Here is a 14606-nt window from a genome sequence, read left to right as displayed (position 1 = left end):
TATTTGATCGATCCTTGGGAGGGGAAAGTGATCCTTTGGACAATGTTTATTGAGACACGTAAAGTCGACACGCATGCGAAGGACTTTCGTGTTTTTCTTCGGGACCAGCACTGGGTTAGCGACCCACGTGGCCTCTGTATGTAACTCTTTAATAAAACCAGCTTCTCTGAGTCGATCAATCTCTGACAGCATGGCTTTGCGGTTTGGTTCCGAAAAACGCCGCAACGGTTGTTTAATTGGTCTCGCTACAGGATCCAAGTTTAGGTGGTGCTCGGCAAGTTCCCTGGGTACTCCTGGCATGTCAGCTGGACACCATGCGAAGATTTTCCAGTGCTCACGGAGGAACTCGACGAGCGCGCTTTCCTATGCGAGGTCCATGTCTGTTGCAATGGACGTCGTTTTCTTTGGATCTGTCGGGTGAATCTGTACTTCCTTGGAATCCTTGGTAGTGTTAAAGGTTGGCTCCCTAAGTGGCCTTCCTGCATCTGGTAACACGTCATAATCAGTTGTTAGCCTTGACGCCATATATCCCGAAGGTTTCTGACAGTCGATGAAAATCCTTGTCGCATTTATCAGCTAATGCAAAACTGCCTTTGACTGTAATTGGTCCCTTAGGTCCTGGTAACCTCCACAACAGGTACGTGTAGTGTGGTACCGCCATAAACCTGGCATATGCTGGTCGTCCCAACAAAGCGTGATATTGCGACGGGAAATCCACAACTTCGAACTCCAGCCTTTCTATCCTATAATTTTCTCGGGTTCCAAACTGAACGTCGAGATTGATCTTTCCCAGCGGATAACTTGGCTTTTCTGGCGTGATTCCATGGAAACGTGTGTCAGTTGGTTTTAGATTTGCCAGGGATATGTTCATCTTCCTTAGTGTATCTACATACATAAGGTTTAGACTGCTGCCTCCATCTATGAATACTCGAGATACATCGAATCCTACGATCACCGCTGGTAAGATAAGTGCTGACTGCCCTGGTCGAGGAACTTGCTGCGGGTGATCCGCAATTGTGAAGCCAATGTCCTGTCCCGACCAATTTAGGTACTCAATCGTTGGTGGAGGCATCTTCTCTGCCATGAACACTTGTCGTGAGACTACTTTCTGAGCCCTATTAGACGGCCTAGCTTTATGAATCATCGAGACCGCGCCGTTGGAGTTAGGATCAACATATGGAGGTGGGTGTGGTGCTGCCGCTATTCTGAGCTGGTGCCGATTTTCGTCCGTAATTGCAGGAGGAGGTGGAAGGTGGATCTCACTCCTTGGCCCCTAGGGGTTTCTGTGCGTTGCTTGAGCATTGGCTTGCCCTGCAAATCTCAACATTGCTTGAAAATTTCGACAATCCTTCTGCAGATGTCCTGACTGTCTCTTCCCGTTACTGTCAAGATAAAAATGCATTTGACACGGTCCATTCATCATATCCTCGGGAGACACATATGGTCTCTGGAACCTTGGTCCACTATTTTGTCTGTTGTTACGGGGATCATCTCTGTTGTCGCCTCGCTGCTCGCTACTCCTTTGATAATCATCTCGACTGTTTCCCCCAGTATTTCCTCGGAAACCAGCCGATATTTGGCTAGGAGCATCATAACTCGAAAACTGCCGAGAGAATCGTCGTCTATTTTGGAAGTTTCGACTACGGTCCTCCTCTGGTGACCTATGTCGCGTATTGTGAACAGCATCCTCTCCATCTGCCCATCTATTTACTATCTCCATTAATGCTGATACTGTTCTTGGGTTTGTTCTTCCCAAGTCTTCGACAAAATCTCCTCATCGAATTCCTGCTACGAACGCATCTATTGCCCTCTCATCAGATATGTTCTCTGCCGAGTTTTTAATGATGTTCCATCTCTGGATGTACTTTCTCATTGATTCATCATGCTTTTGTCTACATGACCTCAAATCTTCTAGTGATGCTGGTTTTTTGCAAGTAGATCAGAAATTCTTGACGAATACATCCTCAAAACTATCCCAGTTGTCGATGGAACCTGGAGGAAGCTTCTTTATCCAAGATCTTGCAGCTCCGCTCAGGTGTACTTGAATGCTCTGCATGGCTGTTTCTTTGGTTCCTCCTATCAGCTTCACCGTCTCGAGATAATCCACTAGCCAATCCTCGGGATCTTGCAGGCCGTCGAATTTTTTGAAATTATCGGGTAATTTAAACCCTGAAGGAACTCGAGTTTTTCGAACTCTCCTTGTAAAGCACGGTAACCCACACATATCCTCTTCATCTATTTCTGGTGAGTGCCGATGTTCCCTTCTGTCCTATCGCGCTCTATCCACCCTAGCCTGAGTCGCTGTATCTCTGACCCCACTCGCTCTCGGGGGATCCTGCACTGCTATAGTAGGTCGTGAACTATTTTGTCTTGCAGTTCCTTCGGGAGGTGTAGTTGCGAATGCTACTCCTATGGCTCCACATCCTGCCATGGCCATGTTATACAACGCTTCTCTTGGATCTCCGGGAGGTGGCCTGGACGCTAGGATGAAAGCTTGCGTTCAGGCCCGGCCCTGGGGGGAGTCTGGCGGGGCGGCCGCCCCGGGCCCAGAAAATTTAGGGGCCCAAAAATTTTATATAGGCTTACTATAAGTTGCAACTTGCAAGAAAAAAATTAATGTTTTTAGATGGGCTTGAGGGCTTCGATCTATACTTTGGGCCTTTTCTTTTTCTTTTAGTTTCCGATCCGGCCGGCCGGCCAGGAATTTACATAGGAGTCATTGATTGATCGATACCAAAGGTCGCATCGATTGATCTGATCGACAGTTGGTTCCATACCATACGGTCATACGGTGGAAGCGGAACAGAAACGTCCCTGCGTGAGTTCGCGACGCTGCGTGAGTTCGCCCTGCGCCCCTGCCGCCCCTGCGTGAGTTCGCGACGCTGTTGAGCCTGCGACGATCTGCTGCCCTGCCTGGTCCGCTGGCCGCCGCAGTCCTAGTCATCCCCTACACCGAATCTGCATAGAAGATTAAGATAGAAGGTAAGAAAAGAACGCCCGCCGACCGCCGCCGTTCTCTTGAAATTCTACTATCTGCTCTATTTCATGTTCTAAATTTTGATTAGTTGTTGTTGTTCTTATTTGTAGGAGCGAGGTTAACTGATTATGGCGCCTGAATCCGGTGCTAAGAAAAGAAGAAGAAAACATCAAGAATAAAAATTAATTGAATCACAGAGAGGGTCCAGTTTTAAATATTTGAAGAGCAACACGAGCACTTCAAGCAATCCAAATGAGTTGGCGCTACTTGTTGTGGGGGAACAGAATAATGTTGATGTAGAAGATGATGTCGGTACAGAGGACGACGTTCAGGTTAACGCGGATAGTGACAATGTGAGTGATCATCATGATAAATCTGCTAGTGTTGATGATGAACCAGTTCCAGTTAGTGTGGATATTTATGACCCGGCAAATTGGGCTACTCTTGGTAACAAAGAAAGGGACATGTTAGTGGATATTGCAAGGAATTGTGGCGCACAAAATTTTAAGGTATCATGTAAACATTGTTATTTTTATATGAATATTGCAAGTGGATATACTTAAAGTATTTATTTTTCATCATCTCATACATGCGGGTAAATTTTTTATAGTAATTAGTAAGAGGGGCCCAAAATTTTAGTTCCGCCCCGGGCCTTCGAAATCCCAGGACCAGCCCTGCTTGCGTTGCCATGTATCCCGCTTCCGGTGTTTTTGGAATTATATTCCCCCTCGTGTTGATTGACATAAAAGACATGTCGAGGTTTTGAACTAAATTCTCTCTCTCTGCTTCAGGTATATTTTGCAGACGAGATCTTGCTCTCCTTCGAGCTTCTCTATGACTATCTCCCGAAGTTCCTGAATTTCGGCTTAGATCTGCCCTTCGCCTGCTTGACGCGGAAGCTGCCTCCCTTCTTCTGTTCAAGGCGGTTGTCTGTTTTTCTAATTCTCTGCCAAAGCGAGCGAGTCTGTATTGGTAAGCTTGCAATTCCTCTGTTGTAGCAGTTGTAGTCATTGGTTCTGTACCATCCATGGCTCTTGCGGCTCTGTCCCACGCTTCTTGTGGGAGTTGAACCCTTAGACGCGGTGTAGGCCCGACATATTTAGTGCCTAAACCTCGCCTGAGATCAGCGGGATCGACATACTGGTTTCCCGCATCGTCGAAAGCCTCTGACGTCTCCGGCTCTGATCGGCTTGGTTCTCCAATTGCATAGATCTGATGATATTTTGGATTCTGAACTTTGTCGGGTTTGGTGACACCATCATAGAGATTGGTGAAGACCTCTCCAACAATAGTAGATTTGTCGATGAAGTTGAAGCTGTCGATGTTGCTCGAGTCATCGCTTATATAGGAGTCCGCAGATGACTCGAAAGACATGTCGCTGAAGATCTTGGCGAGTTTTTCACTTGCCCTCGTGCTGATGAAGCGTGGCGACGAAATCTCTTCTTCGCCTGACTCGGTTGACGATGTTGAATCCGAAAAATCGGGATCGACCGCCGATAATCTCGACGAGATCGGAATTTCGAGACGATATGATCCTTCCTTCTCGACGCGGAATTGGAACTTTCCAAACGTCATCTCCATAGGCTCCTCCAGATACGCATATGCATCCAAACGGGAGGGTGGGTGAGGAACAAAATCGACTAGACCAGTTTCGATCTGTTTACCTCTGTCCAATGTGTTGCTTGCAGTTGACGAAGTCGACGATCTTGAACGTGCCATCGAGATCAGCTCCTTGTCGCCTCTAATTCCCACAGACGGCGCCAATTGACAAGGGATTAACTTATCAATGCCTACAGATTGTAGACTAGGGTTTTAGTCGGAAGTAGATGGCAAGTGGATCTCGAAGGTTTCAGCCGAAAAGTACTCGACGATTATGAAAACTAGGGTTGCGTGAAACAATGAATCAATCCTCTCTTTGTCCCTCGACTCCCCCTTATATAGGAGGCGGAGCCGAGGGATTCGTAATACACAAGTTACAGAGTCCGGGAGGGTTTCTAACCCATCCCGTAAAATTACAAGTCTATATTTCCTAATACAACTCTAACTTTCCTCAACATAACTCGGGCTTCTGAACTTCATATTCTTCGACTCGTGGGCCTTCAGTAAACCCCGGGTACCATCTTCGGCAGGCCCATTGGGGATGCCTATGTCACCTAGGCTAGTGCAACAAGTAAGGGAACCAATCAACAATAACAAAGATGAGGAACGGGACAACCGGAGGGCGCGGAGTCGAGGCGGGGATTTGTTTCCCGCAGTTCCTCCCACAAGAGGGAGTACGTCTGCGTTGAGGAGGTGCTAGTCTCACACAAGAGACTAGACGGCCACACCACGAAGGAAGGCATCACCTTCTTCCTCAAGAGAGCTCCACAAAGGGGCTCCCTTTTCTCCACTAAGGCACCGGTCGAGGCGGTGGTTCCTTCACAAGGTTGGGGCGAGCTCCACAACACTAGGAGGCTCCCAACAACCTATGGGGCTAGCACAACACCAAGCTAGCCTCCATAGGTGCACTTCCTCCAAGATCCCACCATAGGAACCCTAACTCCAAGATCCACTAAGGACTAGCACGAATTGGTGAAAACTCTCTTGGTAGAACTATAGATCGGGGCCTCCTCCACCACTCCTCAAAGTTTGGGCAAGATTGGTTGGATGGTTGGGGAGATCCTCAAAGATTAAGCTTAGCAACAATGGAGGAGAGAGAGAAGAGATAAAAACGAGCTGGGGAAGAAGGGCCCTTTAAGTAGGCCCCCCGAAATCCAACCGTTATCTGCAGTTTTTGCCAAAGCGGTACTACCGCTCTGGATTCTAAATCCCCACAGAACTTGTCCACGTGGACACATAGCGGTACTACCTCTTGCGGTACCGCTCGAGGTACCGCAATGGCCTCCAGAGCTTACTGGATACCAAGCGGTACCGAAGCGGTACCACAGCGGTACTACCGTAACTTAAGTTACGGTACTTAAGCGGTACCGAGGCGGTACTACCGCTCTCAAGCGGTACTACCGCTCAAGGTACCGCAAAGGTACTGTACCTTGTTTTGCGGGTCATTTTCTCAGTGCAAGTCTCCAGAGCGGTACCGTTGGGCTGTACCAGTAGGGGTAGCGGTACTACCGCTACTTGTACCGATAGTACCGGTCTGGCAAAAACTGCTTTCTCCTCTTTTCCTCTCCAACCATGTCACCTCACGATACACACACAAAACCAGAAAACCTATGAGCTACGCTTCAGTCCTCCGATCTTGACGCGTTCAGCGAGGTCACCATGCACTTGCAAATCTATCAAAGACACTCTTTGCACACGGTGAGATTATTCAAGTGTTGTCATCAAACACACAAAACACGGGTTTTAGACTTTGCTCTTTCAACTGCCACCTATATCGGAGTCTTCCTTACTTCCCATTTATGGATGATGCACATGTTTCGTCGTTGCTTGCTAACCATGGTGTAGGTATTGGACGAGGAAGGCGACTGTAAATTTTAATCCCGCCCACACTGCCTCGGGACATTGATCATCATCCGCCTAATATGCATGGCTTGCTTCCCATGCATGGCTCCTCCTCGGGCTGCGTGCAGCCATGCACTACATCAGCACTAGCTGGCTCCACCTCGGGCTGCATTGAGCCATGCATTGGTCAGCTGGTGGCTCGCCTGGCTTCATCTCGGGCTGCGTGCCCGCATGCAGCGTGTCCTCGCCCTGGCCTCGGATCCCGCTGCGCCCCTGGTTCCCGTGTCGACGCGGCCTGCCGACAGCACGCCTGCGTGTGGTTGTCCTGTGCACGATGACAACGACGCCGCGTTGTCCCATGCTGGCCTATCGCCGGTGTCCCCTGTCTCCCAGGCAGCGACACCAACGGTCTCCTCGCCAGCGACTCCCGCTTCTTCGCCAGCAATAGCACCGTCTGTCCCTTCAACAACTGCAGCTGACTCCACTTCGTCTGCTGCTCATGTTCCTCCACCGACAGGCCCTATGACACGTCTGCGTCGAGGTATTCAACAGCCTAAGCATCGCACAGATGGTACAATTGCTTGGAATTGTGCTCTTCAGGCTCACTCTGCGTCGAAGCATACTCATGAACCCCAAGATTATAAAGAAGCTCTCCGCTTTCCACACTAGCGTGATGCTATGGAGGCCGAGTTTTCTGCTCTACAGGATAATGGTACTTGGCGACTTGTCCCCCCTGTTTCTAGTGTTAATCTGATTGATTCATGGTGGATATTAAAGGTAAAGCTTCATGTTGATTGCTCTATTGAGAGGTACAAGGCACGTTTAGCTGCCAAAGGATACAAACAACGCTATGGTCTGGACTATGATGAGACTTTCAGTCCTGTGGTGAAGCCTGCTACCATTCTGTTGTTACTTGCTATTGCTCTTTCTCACCGATGGTACCTTCGTCAGCTTGATATTCAGAATGCCTTTATTCATGGTTTTCTGGATGAGGAGGTTTACATGAGGCAACCTCCTGGCTTTGTTGATTCTGCTAAGTCAGATCATTACTGCAGACTTATCTAATCACTCTATGGCCTGAAGCGGGCTCCTCGTGCTTGGCATGCTCGTCTCAGATTGGTTCTTGGCTCCTTGGGTTCTCCCCGTCAGTGGCAGATATATCCTTGTTCATTCTTCGCCGCCCATATGTGACTATTTACATGTTGGTCTATGTTGATGACATCATTGTTCTCGGCTCACTAGAGGCTGCTATTCCCAGGTTGATTGCTCAGCTTCGGTCTGAATTCTCTGAATTCTCTGTGAAGGATCTTGGTGCTCTACATTATTTTTTGGGTATTGAAGTGTCATCGCCCTCTACTGGTCATCTTCTTCTTCAACAGCGTAAGTATGCTTTGGAGCTTCTTGCTCGCACTGGTATGTTGAAGTGTACTCCAGTGACTACTCCTATGGCGTCCTCTGAATGCATGTGCAGCTCGGATGGTGATGCTCTTTCCTTTGAGGAGGCCACTCAGTACCGAAGTATTGTTGGTGGTCTTCAATATCTCACAGCGACACGACCAGACTTATCCTCTGTGGTTAACAAGGTCTGCCAATTCCTTCATGATCCTCGTACAACTCATTGGTCTGCTGTCAAGCGGATCCTTCGCTATGTGCGTCAAACCATTCATTGTGGCTTGCACTTTTGGTCCTCCTCCTCGACACTACTTTAGGCATTCTCAGATGCTGATTGGACTGGCAGTATGGATGATCGGCGATCCACGGGGGGATATGCTATCTTTTATGGAGGAAATTTGATCGCCTGGAGTGCACGAAAAGAGTCTACTGTCTCGAGATCTAGTACGGAGTCTGAGTATAAAGTACTTGCTAATGCTACAGAGCTTGTTTGGGTACAGTCCTTGTTGCGTGAGCTTGGTGCGACTCAACATCAACCTCCAGTCTTGTGGTGTGACAAACATTGGTGCAACTTACTTGTCATCAATCCAGTTTTTCATGCAAGAACTAAGCATATTGAAATGGATATTGAAATGGACTTTCACATTGTTCGTGAGAGTGTGTCTCGGAAGCAACTTCAGATTCGGTTTATCTCTTCAAAGGATCAAGTTGATGGCATATCTACTGAACCACTCCCTTTACCTTTGTATGAGCATTGTAAGCGCAATCTCAACCTTTCACTAGTTGAGATTGAAGGAGGGCGCTAGAATAGATAAACTTATACACTACGTATACGTATAGAACTCTATTGTAATCGTATTTTATACCACTATATAATGAGAAGAATCCTACCCGACGAGACACGTCGGGACGCATACCAGCCTATTGCACATGGGTTTGGAGGGCATTTTCTCCTTAGGATATTCGTGAGTAGGTAGCGGTTAAGTTATGGGTGGGACATGGATATAAAAATTGGCTTGATATGTGGATACCCATCTTACATGTGGGACCTACACGATTTTATTGAAGTCTTCCATGAATCCCAATAAATGAAAATTTAGGTTAAACCTTAAAATAAAATTACTACCATCTGTTTTCCATTTCTAAATCCGCTAAGTATATAGCTTTACGCATTTGCGGGGTAGTGAACAATGACCACAAGCACAGGACTATGTACAACACAATGTCAAGATGCTTCTATGTAATTGCTTACGGAGATAGTGTTCACTGTCATCGGTATTAAAAGAAATATCATCTTCTACATGAGAAGAGGACACATGGAGCTCCAACCTCACTCTGTTATCAACTGTTAGATGGGCGGCGGCAGATCTTGGTGTACGGATCTATGTCTTAAGAATTTTCAAAGGTTCTCTTGATTGTCTTAAACTTGGCTACAGTGAATGTTGGTTAGGCCATAATCATGTCGTAATTTTAGAGTTTCAATCGTTGTATGATTGGCGTTGAAGTACGCCAAAAATGGCGACCATGGCACGAGTTAGGGTTCCCTATCCTTTAGGGTTCCCCTAGGTGATGCTTTGGAATTGGGTGCTATCAGATGTTTTGACTCGCACTTGTTGTTATTCTACATGGTGCTAGTTTATTGTGTTCGGTGGTACCGTGTTCTTCTCTGGTATTGCACGTGTCTTGAGCGTGAGTGTTTCTCTATTATTTTCTGTGTGACTAGGAGGTCTATTTCCGGTGTAACTGAGCATGGGTTATGTTAATCCACTTATGTCATGCATTTGGAATTTCGGTGACACTTTTTCTCGGTTCAGAATCACCCGGAGAGGTTCTAGATTGGCTTTATAGAGCATATATTAAATCCCAATGTGATTTTGTTCCTTTCGTCCAGAACTAATGGTGTTGAATGATGAATCTTTTTTGTTGTGCCGCTTATGGCTTCGGAGATTTGACCATTCATTTAAAATTTGATATCACCGATTTTGTAGTCGGTGCAACAGAAGAGAGAATCTTTGACCAATATCTCTTCTCTATGTGGGGATCTGGTTCCCCTTGAGGCTCGGGTTTATCAAGCAAGCGCACATCAATTCTGGAGATCTTAATCTATTGCTTTTGGATTGTTAGCATCTTATAATCAGCTAGGGGTGGATTCATACCTTCCTTCTGGTAGATCCATCTCAAGAAGATATTGAAGGTCCTACGACCACTTCAAGACAATTATGAGTGATCGTGTGAGCTTTTCATGAACTTAGCTGAAGGATAAGAAGGTTAAGCAATTTCGGCGCTATGCTCCTAAGTGTCTATAAAAAAAATGTAGAGGTGCACACCAATAACTTGAATTTGTGACACGTCTGGTGTTTTTGCATCTAACTCTTTGTTACTTACATTATAGATCTAATTTGCGTAAATTTTGATTATCTTCTATTCACCCTAGTCTAGTCGATAGACCTTGATCTTTAAACCCTTCTTAAAGTGTAACTTCCCAAGAATATGTTTATGCAAGATTTTACTTATTAAGCCTTTGGACCAGCCCTCGTCAAACCTTTTAACTAGGCTTCGGCTATTGTTCTCTTTCCATGTCCGGCATGAAGCTCAAGGTGATTTCCTGGTTCAAACATCAGCTCGCTACTATACATGAGATGAACCAAACAGTAGTCTAAATAGATGTGCAAACAAATAAAAAATCTTGAGATATTTTTTTACATCGACACAATGTGCAAGCAGCCATGCACCACACCGTAGAACATCGAATAAAAATTTGACCCACTGGAGAAAGAAAAAAGATAAACTCCTATAAACAGTACCTCCTCAAGTTTCAAAAAAAGTAACGTCTTGAACAAACCTTTAATATAGTATCTTTCTAAACTTTCAATGACCCCACATTTTCACTATTTATATTAGAACTTTGAAAATCATATGCAAATATTTGTCTTCACAAGTATTTTCAGAATATTATAACGTTTTAGATTTTATACCTAGTAGTATACCAAAACTTAGTGGTAAATGTTGCCTCTTGAATACCCTTATCAATGTCTGAAACCTCATTATTAACATACTTGTAAAGTGGATATATGAGAACCTATCATAAAGCAGCAATCCATGAATAATTACATGGTTTAATTTTTTTGAACAAGAAATCGTGGCTTGATTGAAAATCAGCTATTCCCTAACATTGTTTGTTCTTATCGTCGTATGGCGCAAATAAGGATTTGATTTTTTTCTTTTCTTTTTTGCAACTCATTTCGATGTTATAAAATGTTTGCAGGTTTAAATCGTTCCCCGTTCAAACAGGTTGGAAGATTTATTTTCCAATCATCTTCTTTTATTCTTGCACGCTAAATTCGTGCAATGTTCAGTAATGTACACAACGCCAGTACAAGGGGTATCATAATCATATCATACGCTTCGGCGCCTTATTGTTGTCTCAACAAACCGTATTCCAGATCGTATATATGAACAGCTACACAGGCGCGCCTGCATCTGCGTGCACTGCGATGCAGGGTTCAGTTAGTAGGTCTCCCCCTCGTCTCCCGGCTCTTCGTCGTCGTCGCTCTGCAGCTCGGCAAGCTCGGCGAGCAGTGCAGCATCGGCGGAGGACTTGGACATGTCGCCAGGGGCCTTGGCCTCCTGGATGATCCGCATGATCTCCTCCACGGACTGTGCCGCTACTGTCGTCTCCGGCTCAGGCTCCTTGAAGTTGGCCCTGTCCCTCTCCGAGATCTCCTTCGGTAGGCTCTTCAGGAACCACGGCAGCTTCTTGATTTCTTGGATCGTGATTCTCTTCAGAGTTTCAGACATAGAAGAATCATTTTTGTTAGGCACGATTCAGGGAATTGCGGTGTCAGATTACAAGATGCAGAAAATGTAGGCAGAGTCTGGACATCAAAGACTTGCCTTTTTGGAGAAATCTGAAGTGCAAGTTACTAAACTGAAAGAGAAAAGAGGATAAGCAGTGGTACCTTTGAAGGATCGGCAGTGAATATTTGGGACAGGAGGTTTCTGCAGTCGGAGGATACCCTGACGTAGTCTGGAATGGAGTATTGCACGCCAAGGATTCTCTGTCAAGTGTCACAAGACGTGCATTCGCATTAAGTTCGGAGTTTCAGGCACGCTAAACAAGGAAGGTGCTGAACAGGGTAATGATATTTATTAAGGAGGATGGACTGAGCCTTTACGCTGATCGTTTTTCGGAAGTTCCTTGGATCATCAGGATCCTCAAATGGGTACGACCCGATGAGCATCACGTACAATGTCACGCCGCAGGACCATACGTCTGCTACCTGGGGAAGGAAACCGTTCCGTCGTAAGATGCAGAGTTGGAAGCTGATACTATAACGTCTCAGAATCATGAAAAGATTGAAAGTACATGAACTTCGATAGCATTGCCAGACATTACTATTGATATACAAAATTAAATAGTGATGACTGTAGCATTTTTAGTGGCAGTGGATCATTGGTAAGCTAAATCCTTCTGCGGCGTTGGAAAAGAAAGCCTGATAGTAGTGCTACATGAACGGCAAAAATCAAATTTTCAATAGTCAGTGTCCTTACTCGCATCCTTCAAGTTGATTGGCTCTCGCACTATTTCAACAACACAATATATGAATATATGGTTATGTTCTGTTAAAAGAGTATGTGGTAAGCAAGCTAGATACCTATATCTGAATTGAGGTAGGTTAAACTGATAATCTCAGTCTAAACTCTCTTTCAATTTTCAGTAACTTCTCTAGGTAACTAACTGATATTCCTGCAAATTATTTACCTTGTTTCTCTGGGGAGGGGGAGAGAAGGTTGATGTTACCTTGCCGTCATATTCTTTTCTCGAAAGAACTTCCGGTGCTATGTATGCCGGAGTACCAACTGTTGATTTTGGCTTGGAATGCAGCAAAGCAGACTGGAAAGCACAATAGCCAACGTGGTCAGCAAGGAGAGAGCCCCATTTTATAGAAAGACTATGAAACATATCAGTAACTATTAGCACCTTTGAGTAACCAAAGTCGCAAATCTTTACTCGAGGTGTTGGGCTCCCATCCAGGAGTGTGTTTTCCAGTTTAAGATCACGGTGGCAGATTTCCTGCATTCGCAATATCAGTCCATGGGAATCTCAGTTCTGCTAACAGTTTCCATTGAAGATTTGCAACAAGCAGGCATACCATGGAATGGCAGTAGCTGACCCCTGAAAGTAGCTGCTGAAAGAAATACCTTGCCTATCGACACACATAGCAAACAGATTACATCTGTTAGCAGACGTGGTTCAGAATTAAGGGAGGTAGCCACTAGCCAGACGGTATAACAAAGGTAAGGAAGTTGGGGCAGAGCAAACCTCATCTTCGCTGAATCGCCCTGCGGTGCATATTCTTTCAAAGAGTTCTCCGCCAGCCGCATATTCCATGACAATCGCGAGGTGCGTAGGGGTTAAACAAACCTGTTAATCCCAATTGATTCAGGAAAAAAGAAAATGTTTTAGAAAATAAGCAAGACCATATTGTAGCAAGTCCATTAAGTTTTATCTACATATGATAAGTTTCTAAGGTGAAGATCAGACAGAGTCAAACTAAAAATCCAGAGCCATGGTCTAGGATAAACTTCTATGCTTTTGAAACCACTCTGTCAACAATTATCAGTTCATAGTGACCCTGGACTGTGGGGTTCAGTGCTGCCCAGCCAGAAATTACTACTAACTACAACATTACTAATAACTGGAAGATACAGTCATGATGCAAAAACTCAAAAATCCAAATCACCATTTAATCCAAACGAAAGTACCATCTCACACTGTCTAGACGACAGGCGGATTAGTTCAGACGTCAGAACCATCCAATTTCAACATTACAAATTCGTCCACAATCAGCGAATTTACCATAGATCAATGGGTCAGGATTTCCTGATTACCTCCTTGAATCGTATGATGTTAGGGTGCCGGAGCGCCCGGTGATTGATGATCTCCCTCTGCACATTCTCATCAATCTGCACGCACACAAACAAACCCCATCAGGCAACACACAAACTGGCCTGCAGTCATATTCACCGCGCTTCTATCTGGCTATCGAGGACGATTCAATTCCTCGCCAAGAAGAACCCCAACTCCACCAGTCCGATGAACCCTCTACGACCAAACCTCAAAGCTAAGCACAGAGGAAAGTGACAGAAGAAACAGACACGATCGATAATACCTTCTTGCCCCTCTCGATGTACTTGACGGCGACGAGCTCCTTTGTGCGCTTGTCCCTGACCAGCCTCGCGACCCCGAAGTTGCCGGACCCCAGCTCCTTCATCGCCTCGTACCTCTCCTCCATCGCCGCCGCCCGGCCGGCCCAAGACCCTCTCCCAAAACTCAAAGGGGGCGCGCGCGGGCTGGCTCCAACTCGAACGAACTCCGATCGACAGCGGGAGAAGCACCGGACGGAGCTGCGCGCTGAGTGCTGACCCAGCCGCGGAGGAGAATATAGGGAGTTTGGTCGCCGTCACCGGAAAGCGAAGCGAGGCCTCGCGTCGGAGTTGGGGCGGAAGCGACGGAAGGAGGGCGGCGATGGGCGACGCGTGTAGCGCAGGAGACAGTGGCGGTTTTTGAATTGCGAGTGGGGCCGGGCCGGAGATACGTCGCGGTTCACCTAATCCGCGGGCGGCAGGTGGCGGGCCCTGGGTAGATTAGATGGCACGTCCGACGCGGTGATGGCGGATTAGGGTGACGTGGCCTGTCTAGATGCATATGGGCCTCACCCGCCTTACGTGTCCTCTATCTTTGCAGGGCCGTACGCCTCGTTTGGCCTAAAAAAAATACATGTCCTCTATATTT

General features: G+C 46.2%; 1 protein-coding gene across 2 annotated transcripts; it reads right to left on the bottom strand.

The window, feature by feature from the left end:
• Positions 1-11092: 11092 nt before the first annotated feature.
• On the bottom strand, positions 11093-14333 carry LOC124683089 (serine/threonine-protein kinase SAPK3-like). 2 transcript variants are annotated; one of them, XM_047217673.1, is made up of 9 exons: positions 13984-14333; positions 13703-13777; positions 13134-13235; positions 12964-13017; positions 12792-12884; positions 12612-12704; positions 11986-12090; positions 11770-11868; positions 11093-11590 (listed from the first exon to the last, which is right to left on the bottom strand). In XM_047217673.1, exons 1-9 carry the CDS (start codon positions 14104-14106, stop codon positions 11318-11320), a joined length of 1017 nt encoding a protein of 338 aa, XP_047073629.1. In that variant the 5' UTR covers positions 14107-14333; the 3' UTR covers positions 11093-11317. The 2 variants fall into 2 exon arrangements, with proteins under 2 accessions (XP_047073629.1, XP_047073623.1); XM_047217667.1 differs by having other exon boundaries at positions 12612-12884.
• Positions 14334-14606: the final 273 nt, after the last annotated feature.

This window comes from Lolium rigidum, chromosome 1, assembly GCF_022539505.1.
Source record: "Lolium rigidum isolate FL_2022 chromosome 1, APGP_CSIRO_Lrig_0.1, whole genome shotgun sequence".
NCBI classification, from domain to species: Eukaryota; Viridiplantae; Streptophyta; class Magnoliopsida; order Poales; family Poaceae; genus Lolium; species Lolium rigidum.
This window is presented reverse-complemented; position numbering and strand designations above follow the sequence as displayed.